This window comes from Nelumbo lutea, chromosome 1 (genome assembly GCF_056320005.1).
Source record: "Nelumbo lutea isolate HS-2025 chromosome 1, American lotus-T2T, whole genome shotgun sequence".
In the NCBI taxonomy this organism is placed as follows: Eukaryota; Viridiplantae; Streptophyta; class Magnoliopsida; order Proteales; family Nelumbonaceae; genus Nelumbo; species Nelumbo lutea.
The window spans coordinates 84972128-84996385 of NC_142684.1; the positions used below are offsets into that span (position 1 = coordinate 84972128).

Sequence of the window (24258 nt, forward strand, 5' to 3'; positions counted from 1 at the left end):
CAGAATTCATTCCACCTTATGGTGGAGCTAAGATTTATAGAGATGGACTGAACAGTAAAAAACCCTTTTTGTTTTTTGACACATATGACACCCCTATTGTTCCATTTAAACTTGTAATGTGTGTTGTGTTGAGCCAGAATGGCACGGATTGAAGGTGGCCCGGATGCCATCCATGCCAGGCTGGGCTGGGCCTCGGGCCTTGGCGGGCCATGCTTGGGTAGCATGGTACCCTACCAGGTCAGGCCCGGCATAGCCTGGTTTCCAGCCATGCTGGGCCGTGCTGTGTTGGGCCTGAGGAGCCGGGAAATGGCAGGCTGAGCCTGGGCCAGACCATTATTTCTTTAATTCCTTTCCTTCCAGTTATAGGTTCTAGATTTCCAGTGATGTTTTCCACTTTTCCTAAACTAAGAAAAATTAGAACAAAAGTATATAATAACATAAAATTAACATGAATAATCAACAATAATTTGGAAAGAATTGTCATTTAAAATTTAATGTGTACAAAAAATATATTAAAAAATTAATACAATGGAGTTGATCATTCATTTATTCAAGTTGCTCTCCTCGGATTTTCAAAAAAAAAAAAAAAGTTGCTCTCCTCGTCTTCCCTATTTTAGGTGAGATGTCATGTGTCTATACAAATGGCCAGTGCCACCACTGCTGTAGCAGTTAAAATCATGTTTGCATTTTTCACAAACTATTCTTCTTCTCCCCTTTCCAGAGATTTGGCATTGCTGGATTGAGCTTTTATAGAGTAATAGAGTATGAGAGTATATAATGAAATGTGAGAGAATGACAGTTGTTGTAATGAAAATGAGGGAGGGTAGGAGTTTTCATAGGAATTGGGGCCTGAGGGGTTAATTTGACCAAAATAACTTTCAAAACTAGTTGTTTATGTTACTTGACTTAAATACCCCACTAAGCTAGCTGTTATATAGGCATTTAAGTCGTTTTTTGCCCCTAATTATAAAAATGCATAAATGCCCCTAATGGCAATTTATAGCTGTAAAAAGCAAATATAGCTGTTGGGACCCCCGAACAGCTATATTCTGTCACGGGCCACGCATGTGCCATGCCATGCCGGCTCACATGTTGGGTCCATGCTGGGTCATGCTTTGGAGGCCCAGTCCACTCCGCAGCCTTGGCCAGACACAACCTGGATTCCCATGCCGTACCCTGCACGGTACTGTAGCATCAGGGCTGTGCCGACCCGCAACCAGCCCAGCATACATTACAGCTCTAGTTCCACTGTTTGGTAGCTTTAAGGCCATGTTTGCAGCATAAATGTGAACCAGATGCATTTATTTACTATAACCATGATTTGCATTGTTACCTCATACAAAATTTGCACTCATTGATAATGCAAATTTTGTATATAAAAAATCGATGTAAAATTTCACTTCACACCTTGCTTCTCTCTCATGGGAGTGCAACTATTTTGTTTCCTATCTTACTCCTCCCAAACCTGTCATGGGCTGGTACCATTTTGAAATTTTGCCATATTTTAAATATGCCTGGCCTGAAGCCCAAGCCTGCAACAGTGTAAAATGTTCATGGACCAATCCCAAAGCCTAGCCATGAACAGGTTTACTTCCAAACAAGCCAAACAACCAAACCCAAAATAAACCAGTATTTACAATCAGTCCATTTGCACTCCCATGCATTTACACCAATAATGCAAACAAAACATGCACTGCAAACAACGCTTACATACCATTTCAGCCAAACCATGCCCTTTCTTGATCTTCTCTTGCCATGTCAATTAGGGGTGCAAATCGGTCCAAGATTTTTTTTTTTTTTTTTTTTTGAGGGGGGGGGGGGGTGGGTAAGCAAAGGATTTTATTAAGAACTAAAGAAAAAACGAACAAACAACCAAGAGAAGAGCCTTCTCAGGATCAAGGCATGCCTAGACATTAAAGAGGATTCAAAAAGGAGTCTTATCTGTTACAGGCTCTATTAGCCAGATAGTGATCTATTTGGTTTTCAGTTCTTTACATGCATAACAAAGAAACTAGCAAAAAAATAGAGGTCCTGTCTGATGCCATCGATTAAGTCTCCTCGTAATGCCAACTTGCTAAAAGGTGGTTTGTGCTTCAAAGCGAAAGAGCTGAGGTTGAGTTTGTGGAGCTTTCTTACAAGTTACACCTCAGGATTGCCCAGCATTCGGCATCCATTGGTGAAGTATAATATTGTATAGTAACCATTTCTGGAATGGACTACCGAAGAAAGTATAGCATCATACCGAGGCTTTGAAAAATTCGTTACTCTTTTTTTTGCAGTATAAATGAGGGTGTCGATATGAACCTTTACCCAAGTACCCAACCGGAATTGTTGAACTCCCAATAAGAAGGGTTGGACTCGAGTTGGGTTGGGTTGGGTTGGCTCAGTCTCCACTTCATTTTTTATTTTTTTTTAGGTTTAATATCAACGGATTAAGGTTTATAATGTACATGCACAATGTTACGGTGGTATTAAGAGTATCATACTTGAAATAGATTAGAAAATTGCTACCTTGAAAGTTCAAACCTTACCCAACTGAAAAGTCGAATTCATGGTTTCAACCCGAACCCGAACTTCAGCCCACTAACCCGAATCAATTTGTACCCTTAATGTCAATGCCCGAAAAGCACTTGACCCCTATACTAGGTCATCCTAAAGATAATTGTGTGGTGCTGTCATATATAGCACCTCCAGATCCCATGGATCATCCAGCCAGGAGTCACCTTCCGGATGGCCCGATCATGCTCCTATATAATTCAACCATACTGGGCCAGTGGCCCTCAGATGAGAGCTTTCCATTAAATGGACTCTTGAATCCCGATTCAACAAAGGAGAAGTGAACCATCCCAATTTCCAACTGCCCAAAATTACAAGCACAATAGTCTTCAACACCGTTGAGAACTCCAACCGAAGGCCAAAAAGATGGCCAAACCCGAAAACTTGTCTTCACAAGAAAATGTTTCTTGTTCAGAGACAAACATGCTATATTTGTGATATATTTAAGATGACAACAATAACAATTAGCTCGGAAAATTTCTACAATTACCGAGATTTTTAGGATATACTTTTTGCAATTCAAGCTACATAGCAATTACTGTACCTGTGATCCCTAATCAATTTATCTCACGTAGTCTCTGTTAGAATAATTATCTTCAGGACAGTAAATGGCAGTGACCGTATTTCCCCCAAATTTCCTACCATTCAGCGCATTCTTCGCCGTGGAAGAACCACCAATGTCTGAATACTCCAAAAACACCTGAATCAATGTCCAATCACATTATTGAGCCGATTGTAGCAAAACCACAGAATTTGCATAGATGTTATGAAGGTATTAAGCAGTCCCTAACTAAATAAAAGTACATGGGTAGTCCCAAATTTTGAAAAGAAAAATCACAAGGACAACCCTAAAAACTTATGCTTGTTATGAAATAGTGTTTTATAGGAAATTTGACATCCATTGTATACGTTAGTTGTTCAATTATGTTAAACGAGCAAGGAGAGAATGAAAATGTCATGTTGAAGTGTCCCTCAATTATCCCTAAAGTGTCAGAATCCAATGCATTTCAACATGGACTAGGGGTGATCATCTAGCTCAGGCCCGGCCCGGCCCGGCCCAGTATATATAATATCAAAATATGACATAATGTACATAACTACATATTTTCATATTTAAAGTTGTAGGGGTGATATAAACACATATATGTACATATGTACATATAAAATATTAAATATGACAATTTAAAGTTGCAGGCCTGGCCCAACCCATGAAAACCCCCTAATGGACACTTTATCCATTTGGAAGAGTCCATATATATCTCCTTACAAATCCTTATTATTTGTTTTGCCAGCACTTAAGCAACTTTTCACTTTATGGTGGATTCCCCAAGGAGAGGTTAAACAAAATAATCAATTGTTGTATCAAGGTGGCCAAGATGCAAGCAAGTTGAGTTCACCACATGTGGCCAACATCAACAAACTTTCTTGTATCAAGGTCATATAGGTTTCATTAACAGTTAACATTTCCAGAATTGTGAAGTTAAAATGCCCACAATCATATACTGAAACATCTGGAAACCAAGCGAAATATTAGATGTAAAACCAAAGGAAAGAAGAGTACCTTTCCAACTCCTGGGGTTGGTTCTCCATTTGGACTTGGGCGAGGGATAACAACATTCACCAAGGAACCTGTTTAGTCCAGTCAGGTCAAATAATTTTAATCACTGATATACTGAATGTATTAAAAAAATTGTTTAGATAGAAGGGTATCATCTTCAAATTTCAACCAGCTTTGGAGACCAGTTCTATTAGGTTTTCAAAATTATTCATCTAGTTCAATCAGTTTAAACAGCTTTTCAGACAAATTTGGAGTACCCTTTATTTCTGATGTCATTTTATGAACTGCATAGCAGGCATAGGTGCTATGGCATGTTCCACCTCAAACTTATGAGATATAAAATTAGATATAAACATGTACAAAATCAGCTAAAACATTATTTTAGTTGAAAAAATATATACCAGTTTTAGGCTTTTAGCAAGGATCAAGTTAGACATACCATACTTCCTGCCTTCTTCCCTCATGTCCTCTAATATTTCTTCATATTCTTCATCATCCCTCAGCTCATCAGCACCAACAACCTTTTTGTTATAGCACCATCAGGAAAGGGCATTATAATTGTCCACAAACAAATAGATCAGAGACTGCAATTAATTTATGAATACCTTAGGACCCCCCCTTCCCCCCTTTCAAAAAATAATGTAGAAAAAATAGTAAAACTAAGAAATTATGATATAAAGTGTACCCACTACATAGCAACATAAACACCAATAACCCCTGTAATCCAACCAAACATGAAGCAGACAATGTGCACAATATAATACAAAACATATGCCAGGCTCAAATTGTCTGACAACCTAAAGCCCAATTGACCATGACCTCCGAACCCAAGAACAAAAAGGTCTTGAGATGCCAGCCCAACTCAACCTAAAGATCTGTAGCCCAATTCAGATTTATATGCCCAAGTTGCAAAAATACCAAGACAATGGGATTTGTGAATATAATTTAAATAATTATAAGATAAAGAAGAAAGTTAGAAAATTAAATTAAATACCTCAGTCAAGCAGACAACTTTAGTTGGAAACTCAGCAGTTTTATCTGCTGCCATAGCTCCAGGAAAATTTCCAGTGCCAGCCTGGAGGACCATAGCTATATGCTGTTGAGCCTGTGCTAATATGTTTTCCTGGTCCGTTTTTGTCTGGCCACTGCTGTAGGAGTCAACTAAATAATATCAGGCAATATATCACCATCATGAAATTTCTTCCTTTTCTTAAACAAGACAATTTTTTCGTTTTCATGCAATCTTATAACTTATGCTAAAGCATGCCTATATAGAATACCAGCATAACAATATCTAGAAAAAAAAAAAAAAGCAACACAATTTAGCATAAAGGATAACAATGTAGTTTAACAAAAAGAAAAAACAAGAACATGCTTTTATCACCTCAATCCCTTAGGGCCTTCTGAAATCTCAACTAACAATCTGATGTAGCTGCCTGTGATAGACATAGTGAATGGGTGGCTTCTTTGTGGGTAGACCGATATCAGTTGCTGATGGGCTTGGACCTGCCACAGCAACATTTTGGGGCTCTGTAGCAGTGGAGCTGGCCATGTATGAAATGTTTACAGGGTAAGGTAATCTCTTCACTAAGTGGAGGAATAATGTGCCCTGCACTAGACTGAGACCTTGTATGGTAGTTATGTGTCTTATTTCCATATATGGGCATCAGCTTTTGGGCACATCATATAGTGGACCATTCCCTTCTATAATGTCCACTGTTGTTTCAAAGTTCTAGTGGGAAAGAGCTTAGACAAGGAGGATCACTTCTGCCACATAGCAAAACTGCAAAAGGTATTGTGTTGGCATTTACGATCACATATAGAGACCTATTGGTCCACCAAATAGTAAAATGAAGTGATTACATATTTTTTTCTTGATTGGTAAAGAACTCTATTGAATTATATAAAGTACAAGAAGTATTTACAAAGATGCCAAGCATCCCATAGGATGGCCAGTCTAAGCCATATGCCCTCATTCCAAATTGTACTTAAATACCTGATTTTTTTTTTTATAAATAACTGTTAATAGTCAATTACATTGCTCTTTGAGTCTTTTCCAGTTGAGAGTCCTTACATGGTAAAAGCCATGTGAGCCATCTCTTATTCCTCACTCATTGGCTTGAAAGTTTCAAAAGTTTCAAAAGTTTCAAAACTTTTTTTCTTGGAATGTTAAATGTGTAATGTCTTAGTACACGTAAAAAGAACCTGATAAGAGTGCAAGATAAGAAATGTGCCTACCCTTTAGGTTTTAATCTAGCACTAGCTATCTAACCCAACTTTTGGCCATTCACATTTATGTTCCCATACTCCCCAAATTAGCATGTTCCCAATATAAGTGGTTCTCTCCTTGCTTTGTCAGTGCATCTTCCATGCTATTTGCAGATTTCTAACTCCATGTGAAAGAAAGCCCTTGGAACCCTAAGCCAGATTTTTCCTCTCTCTCAATTTATGTCTGTACTAGCATGCTTGACGTACCTGGTTTGTTGTTTTTGAGCTAATCAACAAATACCCTTGAATCCACTTCCACTATAATATCCCTGCAATTAGGGGTTCCCCTAATCTCAAGTCTTGAAGAACTGCTAATAATTCATCTCTGATTGAATTTCCTTGGCCAATGAATCCCAAGAAAATAGCCATTATGTTACCACAGTCATCCCTAAAAACTCCAACACCTGAATCACCGGGTTTGTCCAAACTACAAACGTCAAAGTTTAATTTTATAAAAGCCCATTGATGGAGGATTTAGCCCAATGTGCCACCTTTACCATGATATTTGCAATTACGACTTCCTTGGTATGGATCTCTTCTACGAATATTCTAGTGTTCTCTCTTCCAAAACCATACATAAAACTGCTGCCCTAGTGCATCTCCATGAGACCTTCCATCTCTTCATTGGAAGAGAAAGTCAATAACATGTGTCATTGATGAAACCTTTGAACCAATGACTGATGAATATGCCAGGGTTGTGTGAGCCCCAAAACCCCAGCATATTACATAATACAATTATTATAAAGGCCTATGTACTAGGAGTGCAACTTGCACAATGTGCTAACCAGAACATTGACACTGCTTCAGGCTTGGGCTTAAGGCCAGGCCTATTCAAAGTTTCACAAAAATCAAACACAAAAGTTCATTGAAGTAGATTTGGGGGAGGAGGCTGTAATACAGATTTCTGACTACATATATGGTCATGTACATCATACAACCAAGGTTCAAAGTATCAACACGTATCGGCCAATACGTATCATTCCGGGACCTCCGATACGCCCCTACAGTGGGTGTATCGGGGTTCTGACCGGTTCAGGGGGTGGAGGAGCCTTAAACCGGCCCCCTTGAACCGGTTTTGAAAAAAATAAATAAATAAAGTATAAAAACAGTATCAAAATCGCCCGATACACGCCCTATACGCCCCTACCGGTGTATTGGGCGAATCAACATTTTGAACCTTGCATACAACCTCAAGGGGGGGGAAGGGGGGGGGGCTTTAAGAGGCTTCCATATAGGATGCCCAACAAAATATATTATATAAAAAAATTTAAGGGTCCATTTGGTTCACAGGAAAAGGGGTCTGGAATCGACACCGGAATGGTCCATTCCAATTCCAACCGTATAGTTATCGTAACTCAATTTTCATTACTGGTGGAATGGCATTCCCCCATTTCAGGGAATGGCCATTCACGTCCCCTCACTTGGGAATGAGAATCCATTCCAGCCTATTCTGATTCCGCTTCCAAATGCAGTCTGAACTAAACAGGTGGGGGGATAGACCACTCCAATTCCAAGGGATTTCAATTCCAACTCCGCTTCTAACTGCAAACCAAACAGACCCTAATTGTCCTATGGATGACTTGCTAAGAAACTGGAAAGATATTGCTTTCACTGCTAGATGCAAGAGGACTCTTTGTCCGTTCTGGTCCCCTCCCCCCTCGGGCTTTATAAAGCTGAATTTTGATGGCAGCAGTGTAAGGAATCCAGGGCCCTCTGGGATTGGAGGAGTCTTCAGGAATGAGGAAGGGATTGTTACTGCTTTATTCTCTGGCCCTATTGGAGAAGGTGACTCTCTTAGGGCTGAGATCCTTGCAGTGCTTGAAGGAATTCGAAGAGCAAAAGATCTAAATATTAGCCGTTTGATTCTGGAAGGTGACTCGAAGGTGGTGGTTAATTGGTTGAAGACAGAGGACGGTGGTTTGTGGAACTTTAACAATGAGAAAAAACAGTTCTTATGGCTGGGTAGGGACACTGAGATTCAATACAGCTGGGTGAAGAGGAGTGCCAACTCATTTGCGGATGGGTTGGCCAAGCAAGGAGTGAATAGGGAGGCTGTTTTTTGGGCTAGTTTTTAATTTTCTTTGCATTCCCTGTGTTTTTTGTTTTGGGGGAGCTAAGTTATTTTATCTCCCCTTGTATTCTTTTCCCTCTCTTCTCTTAATTTAATGAAGTTGATGTTATTGATCAAAAAAAAAAACCAAACAGACCCTAAATGTTTTTTGAAATACCACTTGCCCACCCTAGGAGGGCGGCCTGGATTGAAGGAAAACTGCATGAAAAAATTTTGAATACCAGGATATCTGATCCCAAAAGTTCCCAGAATTCTAGATAGGGAAAGTCGATGCGAATTTACTGCAAAATTCCTCCCAATAAAGTAAGCATTTTTATCAATATTTGAATTCTTGGAAATATCGTAGAGATGATAAAGCAGTCTATAAACCCCAGAGTTCAGCCTGTCATCTCATCCAGGAGGATGATATCAAAGGAAGATGGTGAGATGGTGTGGAGAAATAAATTGAAGAACTCATTATGAAAAAACAATATATGTCAATTGAAAGAGGAAACACTAAGAATTCTTTATTGTTTCCCTATTTAGTTAGTTAAAGAACACCAACCTAGCAGTAGCCCGTCGGACAGTTAAAGTTTTGTCACCCATTTTTAGACCATTAAGTGCAGCACAAGCAACATCTGTCACCGCAGGATCCTGAAATACATGCACATATGTGACATATCAACAGTCGTCCAAAAGTAAAGATGTAAACTAGCAAGCATAGTTTTCAAGATGCCAAGACAAGGCTAGACAGGCAAGGGGGGGGGGGGGGGGGGGGGGGTCCTTGTTGCCTAGTCTAGGCAATGGATTTTTTTCAAGTAAAAAAATCATATATCTTAGGGTAATTCCCTAGGTTCCATAAAAACTGGCGACCATATTTCCTTAATAATTATCTATAATTTCCATAAGAAAAGTATGAACTTCATGTTAAGTATGGAAATCAACATATTCTTTTTTTTATCAATAACAGAGATTTCATTAATTGATTAAAGATTGAAAATACATAGAAAGGGAGCTAAAATAGCTTAACTCCCCAAAACTGTCACTAGACACCCAAAATACACAGTTACAGTTGAGCCCAAAAAACAAAGCTCCTATTCACCCCTTGTCTAGCTAAGCCATATGCAAAAGAATTTACACTTCTCTTATGAAAATCAACATATTCATGAGAAGAAAAAGAAGAAATAACAGAAAACTCAGAAAATATAGGTGTCACCTCTATTTTTTATAGGAAAAGAAGAAAAGAAAAGGTGGAAGAAGAAGAAAATGTGTTAATTAGACAAAATTTTAAGTTCTTCCTTATTGGTTTTCAAGACAGCATGTAGCATTTGTGTTTATCAAGCCCTAACAAATAAGAAGTTAATAACAAAGAAACTAGTATATAAACACATAAATGAGTGTTTTAGTTTAATAATGTCTGTTCTATAATTATAATCTAAAAAGCTTAAGAATATAAAAGTATTTCATAACACCATGTACAAATCTGATTAGCGATTAGGTGAGGCAACCCTCCAAGAGCGCCTAGGCTTCACCTTGACAACTATGGTAGCAAGTTGAGCATGAGGCAAGAAAAAGAATGAAGAATTATTTCCCGATTGAGTAATCAGAACTCTCATTGGTTGGTTTATTACAAACAATTGTTGGCTCAAGTAAAATAGACTGGTTAAAATCTATGGAATATGACCCCTTTTACAATCTGCTGGTGCTTATGGATAGAGAGCGACCAAACCTTAGAAGGTAGTTCTCAGCCCAGTATGAAGCTGTGTGGAAATTTTGAAGGAGTTCTTTTCAAATGGGCCTCTATTAACAGTCAGTTTTGAAAGTTTTGAGGGATCTGAAATTCAACCACTTTGCTAATTATTGGGACTGTATTTTGTGGGATGATAGCTTTACTTTATAATGCCTTTGATATTTCTTTTGACTCATTGTACTAGGCTGTTGAGGAAACCTCTCCCTCCAGTCTTATTTGCTTCTTTATAATCTTCAATGCAATACAAGTCAAGCATTTGAGATTCTGATACTTGATTTCACATACCTGATACACACAGAATCCATAACCTTTTGAGTTTCCTGTGTCCCTATCCTTAACAAGATCAAATCCACGCAAAGGTCTGCAAAATAGGTCAAAATCATACCAATAAAGGCAGCAAGAGCATGTAATTTTTTGGAGAAAGGCTATACAAGTAAGAAAAAAAGTGTGGTTCGCCTACAGATGCTTGTGAGATCTTATCAGAGCCAAAGAAAAAAGAACAAGGTACAACCACTAACAACTTAGCAAGGAAGCCTAGTGGGATAAATAATAACTTAAATACAGAATCACCAGAAATTTGGCTCAGTCTCATACCCAAAGGACTCTAACAGTTCTCTTATCTGTGCTTCTGTAAAATAATATGGTAACCCACCAACAAATATACGATCCGGTCCTTCTGCTCCACCAATTGCACTGTCAACAGTACATGAATCAGCAAGTTAAAAATGCTAGTGGGTAACTGTAAGAGTAATATATACAATATGCAATGACAATAATCTTACAAGGAAAAAACTCAATTAAATGCCTACATTCCAATCCAGTAGGAAGTTAGGAACATGGGACCTCAAGAAAGCAGATTATATAATCATTCCTACAAACTCTAAAGACACCCAATTTTTTTTTTACCAAATTTCAAGTAGGGGGGATCTTCAGAAATGGTGATGAAATTATTGTAGCTTTGTTCTGGGACCCATAGAGTTGGAAACTCATTTAAGGAAGAAATGTGGGCAATTCTACATGGGGTAAGACAGGCCAAAACAATGAATCTTAGAAGCCTGGCTGTCAAAGAGGACTCTAAAGTAGTAATTGGTTGGATAAGGGGAAACCAAGGGCCTCCTTGAAAGTACAAATATGCTATAAAACAGATAAAAAAACAATATATGCAGCCCAGCAAATATTTCATGGATTCCAAGATCTGCTAATGGGTTGGCTGATGGATTAGAAAAACAAGGGGCCACAAGGGATAGTTTGTATTGAGGGTCAAAGTGATGTAATTGTAACACTACTTTGGTGTTTTCCTGTCTTTGTATTTTGGTTGTGTTAGCTGAGGTTAACAACCCCAACAGGTGTACTGCTACTTTAAAACATTTTAATAAAATTCTGTTAGTAATCCATAAAGAAATTCAAGTTGACTACAGCCCTTAAAATAAAGGCTTTTGGAATTAGAGAAACTAAAATTACTCAGAAAAGTAGATTCAAGTAAAAAATGACTTTGATCAATAGTTCACAAATTATTGATATTATCAACTTACCCAGGTGTAAGACCAACTGCAGCTAAGTTAAGATAAGGGCTTGGTTGGCTAGACCCAAGAGCTGCAGCCAATGAAGGGTTGTAGTCAGTAGGCCTTCGAACCCTCACAGAGACACCCTATTAAGAGAAGAAAAGCTCCAGTGAAATGCAAAACGACCATCGCTCCATAGAAAAACTGACATCATCCAATGTGGTTAAAATTTACTTCATGGCAGTAACTACATGTTCCTTTGAAACTAAAACAAAATAAAAAACCGGCAACAAGATCACCAAAACATGGTGCTCCCAGAAATCACTAACCATGTAAATTGGCTGGCATAATCAGCAGAAGGCATAAGTGCTTCTAAGTTTTGCACCAAAGAGTTCCAAATTCAAGACAAGATTGTAGGCAACTCCATTCAAGCTGAATCATTTTCACTCTTACAAGGGTTGAGATTAACTGTGTCATTGGAACGTGGAAGATTGGAAATGGAAGGAGATTCACAAGTTGTAAAAGGATAGTTAAAAGGTGAGTAATGAATTCATTGGCTTAACAACATCATACAAGGTTTTACCCATAATAAGAAAACCTAGGTTTTCATCTACAGATTGACCACCACATTCATGTGGATCCCAGGTCAGCTAACTTCTTGTTGATTCCCTAGCTAGAGGAGAAGAACGTAGAGTTGTCATGTACTGGGGTCCCGACCTGGGGGCAGGCAGTGTAGAGTAATAAGAAAAAAGAGCAGAGAGTAGAGTAATAAGAACTGTTATGTCCAATAATATTGTGTTAGAGATGGTGCAGTCAAGTTGAAGGAGTGGAATAAAGATCACTTTGGTAGGGTAAAGGAACAAAAGCTGAACCTATTCACAAAAATTGAAAAGCTGAAGCCCAAGGGTTGTTGTGTGCAGGATAGAGAATCAAGAAGGCAATTGAAAAAGGATCTAGAAGAGGGTTTACTCAGAGAAGAGATTTGTTGGAGGCAGAAGTCAAGGCACAAGTGGATTAAGGAGGGGGATGGGAATACTAGATTCTTTCATGATTTGGCAAATGGTAGAAGGAGGAAGAACTTAGTGGCTAGATTAGAGTTAGAAGGGCAGGTAATTACCAATCAAGAGGAACTAGCTAGGACCTTTGTAAAGCAAGGTGGTTAGAAAGGAATATTGAAGAAGAGGAGATTAGAAGGGCAGTGTTCATGATGGATAGATCTAAGGCACCAGGTCCGGATGGTTTTACTATGGATTTCTACCAAGATTGTTGGGACATTTTGAAAGAGGATTTGTGTGATGCTGTTAAGGAATTTGCTGAGAATCATATATTAAGTCCGGGAGTCAATGCCACTTTTTTGGCCTTAGTCCCTAAGAAACCAGATGCTATCCAACTAAGGATTTCAGGCCAATTAGTTTGGTAACTAGCATTTACAAAATCTTGGCTAAGGTGTTGTCTTTGAGGCTTAAAGTAGTTCTCCCATCTCTAATAAGCTAAGCCCAAGGGGCCTTTGTACAAGGGAGACAAATAGTAAATCAGATTCTAATTTCCGGTGAGTGTGTAGAGGATATGAGAAGATCTAAAAGAAAAGGCTTTGTTTGGTGGACTGGCACTTCTTGGTACAAGTATTGAGAAATTGTGGCTTCAGGAATAAGTGATGCAGTTGGATTTTTGGATGTGTTAGTTCTTTCCATTACTCTGTCCTAGTTAATGGAGTGGCGAAGGACTTCTTCCCAACTTGTAGAGGTATCATGCAAGGGGACCCTCTATCACCTTTCCTCTTCACTCTAATAGCAAAGGTGCTTAGTAGAATGATCTCAAAGGCTGACAGAGAAGATGTGATTAAAGGGTGGAGAATTCCGGTCACCCATCTCCAATTTGCAAATGATATTCTAATTTTCTGTGACAGGGATGATATTGAGAAAGTGAGAAATCTCAAGGATCTAGTTAGAGGGTTTGAGAGATTGTCAAATTTGAGTATCAACTTTGGAAAGAGTTGTGTAGCTGGTTTTAACTTGGAGGACAGTGAGGTGGAGGCTATAGCAAGAAGTTTAGGGTGTTCTATCTCGTCCTGGCCTATGACCTACTTGGGGCTTCCGTTAGGGACAAACCCTAGGGAGAGTAGCTTTTGGTGTCTAGTGGAAGAGAGGTTCCAAAAGAAGTTAACCTCAAACTATATATCCTCAGGGGTAAAATCACGTTGATAAGAGCCACACTTGCTAACCTACCAACCTATTTCCTGTCTGTGTTCGGATACCACCTAGGGAAGCTAAGAAGCAAGAGAAGTTGATGAGAGATTTCCTCTGGGAGCCAGGGGTAAGTAAGAAGTATCACTTGATAAAATGGGAGGTGGTATGCCAAAATAAAAAGGGGGGATTGGGGTTAGGGAATTTGATTAAAAAAATAAAGCACTACTAGGGAAGTAGCTATTGGAGGTGGCCAGTGAGAGAGAGAGAGAGAGAGAGAGAGAGAGAGAGAGAGAGAGAGAAACTTTGGCATGAGGTGGTGGGTAGTATTCATGCCAGAAAATGGGTGGGGCTGATGTTTTTGGGAAGTTGATACACAGGGCAAATTCTAGGGATCTTATCAGAGGATGGAGGGTTGGAAGGGAGGAAACACCCCTCACCTAGTTACAGTTTGTTGATGACACAATCCTATTCTGTGAAGGAGGTAATGTAGGTTTTATCAAGAACATGAAGTTGGTGATACAACTTTTTGAGCAAATGTCAAATTTGAAGGTGAACTTTGGGAAAAGTTGTGTAGTGGGTGAATTTGGAAGAGGGAGAGATTAGAGAGTGTGTAGAAGTGCTTGGGTGTGAAGTTTCGGAATGGCCTTTAAATTACCTTGAGTTGCCTCTAGGTGATAACCCTAAGAGAGAGAGCTTTCGGAATCCAGTGGTGGAAAGATTTGAAAAGAGACTTGCATCCTGGAAAAAGAATTACCTCTCCCTTGGTGGAAGGATTACACTGATTAAGGCCACGCTAGCAAACTTACCCATCTACTTCATGTCAGTATCTAAAGTCCCACTAAAGGTGTCTAGCAGGTTGGAGAGGATGATGAGAGACTTCCTTTAGGAGCCAGGAGAGGAGAAGAGGGATCATAGAGTTAGATGGGAGATGGTGACCAGGAGTAAAAGTTGTGGTGGGTTGGGCTTGGGAACATTAGAAAAAGAAATATGGCTCTTTTGGGGAAGTGGCTGTGGAGATTTCCTTTGGAGCAGGAGAAGTTGTGGGCTAGGATAGTGGCAAGCATACATGGGCGGGAGCAAAATGGATGGGATGTTGGAATCAGAGCTAGGACCACAAGTTCCTCTCCTTGGAAAGCAATTCATGACTGCTACCAATTTTCTCCCCTTACATCAGGTATGACTTGAATTCAGGTAATTCCATAAAATTTTGGGAACAGATTTGGGTGGGGTCTATACCTTTAAAAGATCAGTTTCCTTCTTTGTATGCTCTTTCGGACCTCAAGAATGAGCCAGTTTCTTTTTTCATCACCCCTTCCTCTTCCAATTCTGGGCCTGGGTGGAACTTGGATCTGAGAAGGGCTGTGAGGGACTCTGACCTAGACAATATCTCGGGCCTCCTTGATCTCCTTGATAATGTCTTCTTAGACCCCTCAAACATGGACTCTAGAATTTGAACCCCTACCCCAACTGCATCTTTTTCTTGTGCTTCCTTCTTTAAAGTTTTAAGCCAATCCACTGATCCTGTTACCCCCCCTTTCCCAGTTAAGGAGGTTTGGTGCAGACTAATTCCTCCCAGGGTTGGTAGCTTTTGTTGGGAAGCCTATTTGGAAAGAATTAATACTAGTGATTTGCTCCAAAAAAAGGAGACCCAATACTTGCTTGTCTCCTCATTGGTGTGTTCTCTGCAAAGCAGAGGGGGAAACTGGTTTCCACTTACTGGTATCTTGCCAATATGCAAAGTCTGTTTGGGAGTGGGCCTTTTCTCTCTTTGGGTGAAGCTGGAATCCCCCATCAAACATGTTGAGTCTATTCTCCCCTTCTTTTTTCAAGTAGACAGTGAAAAGATGAAAGATTATGTGGAAGGGACTGAGGGCTGCAGTATGTTGGTCACTATGGGAAGAAAGAAACTCCAGGATCTTCTCAGAAGTCGAGAGGGGGTTAGATGAACTAAGGGCCACAATTCATATTAGGGTCGTATAGTGGCTGAAATCCATAGCGCTATTTACAGATTACACAGTGGAAGATATGCTGAAGAAGGGAGAAATTGCAAACTGTTCACAGAGCAAATCAGCAATGAGTGTGCCTTGGACCCCCCACCTGCTGGATTCTTAAAACTGAATTTTGATGGCAGTAGTAGAACGAACCCTGGACAGTCAGGGATTGGAGGTGTTTTCAGGGATGAGAATGGGGTCATTTCTGCATTATACTTGGGTCCAATTGGAGTGGGGACTCCCTTAGAGCTAAGATTTATGCAGATATGGAAGGGATACAGAAAGCTAAGGAGATGAGTATCAGAAAAATCATAATTGAAGGGGATTCGGAGGTGGTAATAGGGTGGCTGAATAAAGATAACAGTAGCCTATGAAATTACAGTAATGAGAGGAAAAGGTTTAAGTGGCTGGTGAGGGAGATGGAAGTGAAGATGAGGTGGGTTCAAAGATCGGCTAATTCCTTGGCTGATGGATTAGCTAAACAAGGGGTAGAAAGGGACTCAATGTTTTTGGCCAATTTGTAAACTACTGCTTCCATTTCTTCTTCTTTTCTTAAGTTCTCTAGCTGTATGTGGAAGACAAGAGTGCTTGTCTTTTTCTTTGTAATCACCTTTATCCTGAATTAATGAAATTGCTAATGAATGCGTTATTGATCAAAAAAGAGAAAAAGAAAATGGGTGGGATGCTAGAGTATCACGGTGGGCAACCTTGGCAACACCATGGAAAGCTATTCATGGCATTCTTCTTCAGTTTCTCAGTTTTGTCACGTATGATGTTTGCAATGGTAACTCTGTCCTATTTTGGGAGGATACTTGGGTTGGAGAGGCTCCATTGAAGGACATTTTCCCTTCTTTGTTCTCTATTTCAAGGTATCAAAAGGAGCTTGTGCCAAAGTTTTTTTCCATTATTAATAATCCATTAACACCAAATTGGGACTTTGGGTTTTGTAAAGGTTTAAGGGAAGAGGAAATTGTGTCCCTAACAAATCTGCTAAGCCTACTTGATACAGTGTGTTTGGACCCTTCTGAACCTGATAAACGGATTTGGACACCCAAGCCGAATGGATCCTTCTCATGCGCTTCTTTCTTTAAATCCATTACTCAGTCTACCCCCAACCAGCCTTTCCCTATTAAGGAAATCTAGTGTAGGCCTGTCCCCCCTAAGATTATGGTTTTTTGCTGGGAAGTGCATTATGGGAAAATAAACACCTTAGACATTCTACAAAAGAGAAGACCTTTTCTCTGTCTCTGAGTCTCTCACCTGATTGGTGTATTCTTTGCAGGTCACATGGTGAGGACTGTAACCATCTACTAATATCTTGTTCATTTACTGCAGATTTATGGGAGTAGCTCTTCTCATTGGTGCAGGTTGGTTAGGCCAGCAGATGCAAGTTTGATTTTTTATCCTGCTTTCTTCCCTTGGCGTCACAGAAGAGGAAGATTTATGTGGAGGTGTGAAAGAGAAGTGCTGATCTGGTCCGTGTGGGAAGAATGGAATAACCAGAATTTTCCAAGAGAAGGAGAGAAGACTAGAAGAGAAGAAGGACTGCATTCAAAATAGGGTGATCCTATGGCTAAAATCACTGGACCTATTCCATCAATTCTCATTTAATGATATTTGGAGGAATTGGTTAGCAGTGGCTAATTGTTCATCCATAAAGACTAAAGTGAGTATGGCTTGGGAACCCCCTCTGAAAGCTTCTTGAAGCTGAATTTCGATGGCAGTAGTCTTGGTAATCCAGGTCCGTCAGGGGTGGAAGGGGTACTGAGGAATGAGGCTGGGAATGTGGTTCTTATTTACTCGGGACCCATAGGAGTTGGAAACTCAAATAGGGCGGAACTTGCAGCCACTATCCAGGGAGTACAGCTAGCAGTGCAGATAGGCGTGGAACAGTTGATAACAGAAAAGGACTCCAAGGTGGTAGTGGGCTGGCTACAAAACCCAGACTCTATAGTGTGGTGTTTTAAGAATGAAATTAAAAAATTCAACTGCCTGACAAGGAGCTTGACAGTGAGAATACAATGAGTGGGGAGATCAGCAATCTCTATAGCTGATGGTCTTGCAAAGCAAGGGGTAAACGGGAATGTTTGTATTGAGCTCAATTGTAGACTAAATCTGTTTTCTATCTTTTGTCTTTCTTCCTGCTGTTAGGAGAGGACGCAGGTCATGCCTCTCCGTGGGAAGCTTGTAACTGCATTAGTTTTCTATTAATGAAATTTATCTTATCTTATTTATCAAAAAAAAAATTGGCAATACCTCAAATATAATCCCATCCAGTGCCATCGCATTACTTGCTTCTTCAACAGATCTCATTTCGACAAAAGCAAACTTCTTTTCATGGTTGATATACACATTAACCACAGAATCACCTACAAATATAAGTGTTGGGATAAATTCCTTTTTTTTTGAATGGTAAAGATGCAAATATGAAAAATGAAAGTAAAAATATAAACAAACACACAAACATAGATAAAATGCATAAATTTGCAGGAACACTAAAAGTCCAAACTGACCAGGACCAGCAGTATTTCCTCCAATAGCTGCCATTATCCGGCTGAAGAAGGTTGCAATAGTCTGTTCCAAATGACAAAGAACAAACTCAGCACGAGAGGTTCATAGAGATTAATCTTGCAATTTAGTAAGATTTTGAATTAAATATAATATCAAGATCTAAATGCCTGCAATAACTTAAAAAACACCATAACTTTTTCAGGAATAGTGTGTGCTTTGAAATATTGTGATAAGATATCTACTGTAGCAGCCATCAAGGTTCAGCTTCCTGAAGAAAACAGAACCTTGAAATATACATCCACAAGAGAAGGCCAGTAAATTTGATTTAGAGAAGAGCACAGCCATAAATGATGCAGTCACGGGGTCTGGAGTCTGCACCTACAGACCAAGAACTATGTGGCTCTATTTCAACATATTTAGAGATTCCAGAGGTTGTGACAGCTTCTAATTCTTGGGTCATTTCAAAGGTATGTTAAGCTAAAGTTTAGATAGAGTGGCTTGTGTACTCACCATTTTGTATTCTGCAAGTTGCTTCTTTTTTTTTTTGTATTCTGCAAGTTCTCTTAGTTGAGTTTAAGATGCCCAGTTTGACTTCTATCTTGTGTGATGTAGGCTCTGTTTGCAGTGCAAATGCATGGTAGTGCAATTTCTGGTAATCATAATTTTCTCTCAACTCATTTGCACTTTCCTACCAGTGCAAGTAAAATTGCACTGCAAACAAACTAGGCCTTAGTTATAAGGTGTAGATTTTATTTTGTTCAATGTAGTTAAAACATCACCTAGGCATTGACTAGATGACTGACCATGCATTTTGGAGGCCCATCATCTAGGAAACCGACTAGACAAGTAGTAAAGATATGAACAATTAAGCAGGAAGTAATTTTCCCCCATTTTATATATTTATACTAGTGTAGAATCCATTTTTTGATAGGGCTTTTAATCTCTCTCTGTTACTTTGGAGGATACTCAAAAATCTTATTGTTCTGAGGATCAGTTGTACTATAGTTAACATTTTATCATTTAGGATTTAATTTGTAGTTCTAATTTTATAACAAATCGATTACATTATAAATGCAAATATGATATAACTATTATATACATTATATAAATACATATATTTGCTGCAGAGATGTCAACTCACCTTGCCAAGCCAAAAACCCCAGACGGTGCCCAGCTGCCTCAACTAAACAGTCTAAACTATTTAATTCAAGTATTTTTTAAGGGTGTTTTGCCACATCAGCACCACAGGCTATTAGGCTTCACTAGACCATAATCCTGTTTGGTTGGGCTCATCAGGTACAAATGTTTTATACTGCCTTTTGTCTCAGGTTATGTGGAAGTCACTTTTAGAGGAAACACCATTCAGGCGTTTCCTGCTCAAGGGGATGTTGTCTAAGGCGTCTTCTCCTATGTAGCGCCTAGAGACACTCTCTTGTAATCAACAGCAATAAACAAACCTTACCATAGGATAGGCCGCTTTTTTAATACTTCGAAATAGAGCTTCCTGGGCATGGTCATCCAGCCCTCTTTCTTCAAAAGAAGGTGCACAAATTCTCATGATAGATGGACGATGGATATGAATGGGGTACTAACAAATGTGTATGGCCCCAATGACTATAGGCACAGGGAGAAATTATGGGAAGAATTGAGTGACATTAGAGGCCTCTGGGATGGACCTTGGTGTGTGGGAGGGGATTTTAATGTGATGAGATTTACGGAGAAAACCAACAACCCCAGATAGAGAGTGACAACAAGTATGAGGAAGTTCAACCAATTTGTGGACTCTTTTGAACTCAAAGAACTTCTTTTCCTAAATAATAACTTCACTTGGTCCAACCTTCAATCAAGGCCAATTTGCTCTAAGTTAGACAGATTTTTGTTCTAAACAGATTGAAAGGAACATTGGGGCAATAATACTTCTAGGGCTCTCCCTAGACTTACTTAAGATCATTGGCCTATAGTGTTGGTCAAGGAGGAAATAAGAGGAGTTGGGCCTACCCCTTTCAAGTTTGAAGACATGTGGTTGACTCATCCGGGTTTCATTGAGAAGATCAGAGAGTGGTGGGAGCAAGCGAATCCGGTAGTTGATTGGGAGGGAATGAGATTCCACAAGAAACTCAATTACTTAAAATCACAATTAAAGGAGTGGAATACGCAAGAGTTTGGAAGATTAGAAGAAAGAAAACAAGTTCTGGTGGAGCAAATCGAGGATTTGGACCTGAAGGAAGAGAGAGGCTCCTTTGAAGAGGAAGAAAGGAAGTTGAGATGGGTTTTGAGGAGGTAGATGGATGACATCTTGGTTAAGGAGGAAATCAGTTGGAGGCAAAAATCCAGGTGTAAGTGGCTAAAGGAGGGAGACAGAAACACAAGGTTTTTCCATTCAATGACAAATGGGAGGAGAAAGAAGAATTTCATCTCTAATTTGGAAGTTGATGGAGCAGTGTTGTCCCACCTGGCAGAAATTGCTGAAGCTCTAGTAAACCATCTCAAATCTATTTTTAGAAGGCCTATGAATGGGAGAGTGTGGTTGGAGGATTTGGATAGGCCGACTCTAAGTGCAAAGAAGAGAGAGTGGTTAGAAAAAAGGTTTGATATGGTGGAGGTAAAGGAAGCAGTATTCTCTATGGATAGGACAAAAGCTCCGGGTCCATATGGGTTCACAATGGCCTTTTACCATGATTGTTGGGATATTTTGGAGAATGATCTTAGATATGTTTTTGAGGAGTTCCACAGGAGGGGTGTAATAAACTCGGGCTTGAACTCAACTTTCATTGCCTTAGTCCCAAAGAAGAAAGATGCTTCTCAACCAAAGGATTTTAGACCTATTAGTCTGGTGACTAGCTTGTACAAAACCATTGCAAAGGTGTTGTCTATCAAGATAAAGAAGGTGCTCCCCTCTATTATTGCACCCAACCAAGGTGCTTTTGTGGAGGGAAGACAGATCACCGATCAGATTCTCATTGCAAATGAAAGCTTGAGCTTTAGGAAGTCAAAAAAGAAGGAAGTGGTTTGCAAATTGGATTTGGAGAAGGCTTATGACTTGGTTGATTGGTCTTTCTTGATGGAGGTGTTGAGGAGTTTTGGTTTTGGAGACAGGTGGTGTAAGTGGATCTGGGGTTGTGTTAGGACTTGCCATTATTCTATCTTGGTGAATGGGACTGTGGTTGACTTCTTTCCTACATTGAGATGTCTAAGACAAGGAGATCCTCTTTCCCCTTTTCTTTTCACCTTGATTGTTGATGTGTTTGGGAGATTGATCCATAGAGCAGACTCGAGGAATTTGATAAGAGGGTGGAGAGTAGGAAGGAAGGAGGTTCCTTTAACACTTCTACAGTTTGCATATGATACTATCCTTTTCTGTGAAGGAGGGAACTTCAATTGGATCCGGAATCTAAAGTTGACAATACAACTCTTTGAGCAGATATCTAACCTCAAGGTAAACTTCGATAAGAGTTGTGTGGCGGGAATGAATGTGAACAAAAGGGACCTAAGGAAATTTGCAGGTGAGCTAGGTTGTGCAATTACGGACTAGCCCCTGACATATTTGGGCCTCCCTTTAGGAGATAATCCTAAGAGTGTTAGCTTTTGGGCTCCGGTAGTGGAGAGGTTTGAGAAGAGGCTAGCGGCCTGGAAGAGAAATTATCTTTCTTTAGGTGGGAGAGTCTCTCTCATTAAGTCTACCCTAGCTAACCTACCTGTTTACTATCTGTCAGTGTTTAAGATCCCCTCAAAGGTTTCAAATCTTTTGGAAAAATTAATAAGGAACTTTCTCTGGGAGCCTGGAGAGGAGAAGAAAGATCATAGGCTGAGTTGGGAGGTGGTCACTAGGTGTAAAAACTAGGAGGTCTTGGGATTGGTAATTTTAAGAAAAGGAATATGGCTCTACTGGGGAAGTGGTTGTGGAGGTTTTCATTGGAAAGGGATAAATTGTGGACTAAGATTGTGGCTAGCATTCACGGGCTGGAAGACAATGGCTGGGATCATGGAATCTTGACAAGGGCTTCAGCAGCTTCTCCTTGGAATTCCATTCACAATCTGCTTCCAGTTTTCTCCCCTGGATCAAGTATGGTCTAAACTCTGGTAACCGAATAAAATTCTGAGAACAACTTTAGGTCGGGGATTCTCCTCTGAAAGACCAGTTTCCTTCCTTGTATGCTCTATCAGACTTGAAAAATGAACCCATATCTTCTTTCTTGGTCCCTTCAGCCTCCACTTCTGGCTTTGGATGGAACCTTGGCCTGCATAGGGCAATTAAGAATACAGACTTGGATAGCATGGTACCTCTGCTAGCCTCCCTTGAGGGTGTCTTCCTAAACCCTGCTAAGGAAGACACCAGATTTTGGACCCTTTCTACTCTGGTACCTTTTCTTGTGCTTCATTCTTTGAAACCTTAACTCAGCCTCGTAGCCCCTTGGGGTTGTCCTTTCCAATTAAGGAAATTTGGAGCAAGCCTATTCCTCCTCGGGTTGGTTTTTTTTTGTTGGGAAATTTTCCTGGAAAGAATCAACACTTTAGACTTACTTTAGAGAAAGAGACCCAACTATTGTCTACTTCCTAACAGATGTGCTCTTTGTAAAGCTGATGAGGAATTTGGCTACCACCTCATAGTCTCTTGTAAGGCAACTAAAACTGTTTGAGAGTGGGTTTTCTCCCGTTTTGGGTGTTCTTGGTATCCTCCGGAGACTGTCCAAGGTTTGTTTTCTCCTTCTTTTTTCAGTTGGCTAAGAAGCGAGGGAGGACTATGTGGAGGTGTATTAGGGCAGCGATATGCTGGTCTTGGTGGGAAGAAAGAAACTCACGCATTTTTTCTGACAAGGAAAGAGCTTTGGAAGAATTGTTAGATCGAATCCTTTTAAGAGTTGTCCACTGGCTAAAATCTTTGAAGTTGTTTTCAGATTTTCCTATGGATGACTTGCTAAGAAACTGGAAAGAGATTGCTTCCATTGCTAGATGCAAGAGGACTCTTTGTCCGTTTTGGTCCCCTCCCCCCCTGGCTTTATAAAGCTGAATTTTGATGGCAGTAGTGTAAGGAATCCAAGGCCCTCTGGGATTGGAGGAGTCTTCAGGAATGAGGAAGGGATTGTTACTGCTTTATTCTCTGGCCCTATTGGAGAAGGTGACTCTCTTTGGGCTGAGATCCTTGTAGCGCTTGAAGGAATTTGAAGAGCAAAAGAATTAAATATCAGCCGTTTGATTCTAGAGGGTGATTCGAAGGCAGTGGTTAGTTGGTTGAAGACAGAGAACAGTGGTTTGTAAAACTTTAACAATGAAAAAAAAAAACAGTTCTTATGGCTGGGTAGGGACATTGAGATTCAGTACAGCTGGGTGAAGAGTGCCAACTCATTTGCGGATGGGTTGGCCAAGCAAGGAGTGAATAGGGAGTTTGTTTTTTGGGCTAGTTTTTAATCTTTTTCTTTGCATTCCCTTTGTTTTCTGTTTTTGGGAAGCTAAGTTATTTTATCTCCCCCTTTGTATCCTTATTCCTTCTCTTCTTTTAATTTAATGAAGATGGTGTTATTGATCAAAAAAATAATAATTCTCATGATAGAGCATTGGTTTTACTTGAAGAGCAAATAGCAATCAAGGCAAATTGTATTATAGTTAGATTTTTTTTCCTTTTTAATAGAAGTTCTATTATGGTTAGATATGCTTCAGACAAAGCACCAACTCGATATGGCATCTACCCAGAAGCAGATCATAGAGGAAGGCAGAGTTGTGAAGCTTGGGAGAATGTTAATATTAAACATGTGAAACTCTTCAGAGGAAAAAGACATAATTGGTTTCTATCTCCAAATATCTGTTTTCTCATATGTAATAGAAGTGAAGCTACATGACATTTGTCAATCTCCTGTTGTTTGTTGTGGGAATTTTCGAATTTGGGGGTGG

General features: G+C 39.7%; 1 protein-coding gene across 4 annotated transcripts in view; it reads right to left on the minus strand.

Annotated features, from left to right (window-relative positions):
* Nucleotides 1–2959: 2959 nt before the first annotated feature.
* LOC148875829 (splicing factor U2af large subunit B-like) overlaps nucleotides 2960–24258 on the minus strand; it is a 43381-nt gene continuing 22082 nt past the window's right edge. For 2 of the 4 annotated variants that reach the window (XM_088965453.1, XM_088965455.1), the window contains 10 exons: nucleotides 18375–18435; nucleotides 18118–18230; nucleotides 11715–11830; nucleotides 10777–10875; nucleotides 10468–10543; nucleotides 8998–9086; nucleotides 5109–5262; nucleotides 4554–4635; nucleotides 4118–4185; nucleotides 2960–3256 (listed from right to left, as the gene is read on the minus strand). In XM_088965453.1, coding sequence (XP_088821579.1) covers nucleotides 3119–3256; nucleotides 4118–4185; nucleotides 4554–4635; nucleotides 5109–5262; nucleotides 8998–9086; nucleotides 10468–10543; nucleotides 10777–10875; nucleotides 11715–11830; nucleotides 18118–18230; nucleotides 18375–18435 — 996 coding nt within the window. In that variant the 3' untranslated portion in view covers nucleotides 2960–3118. The remainder of the gene's footprint in view (nucleotides 3257–4117; nucleotides 4186–4553; nucleotides 4636–5108; nucleotides 5263–8997; nucleotides 9087–10467; nucleotides 10544–10776; nucleotides 10876–11714; nucleotides 11831–18117; nucleotides 18231–18374; nucleotides 18436–24258) is intronic. The other 2 variants (XM_088965454.1, XM_088965456.1) reach the window with 1 other exon arrangement.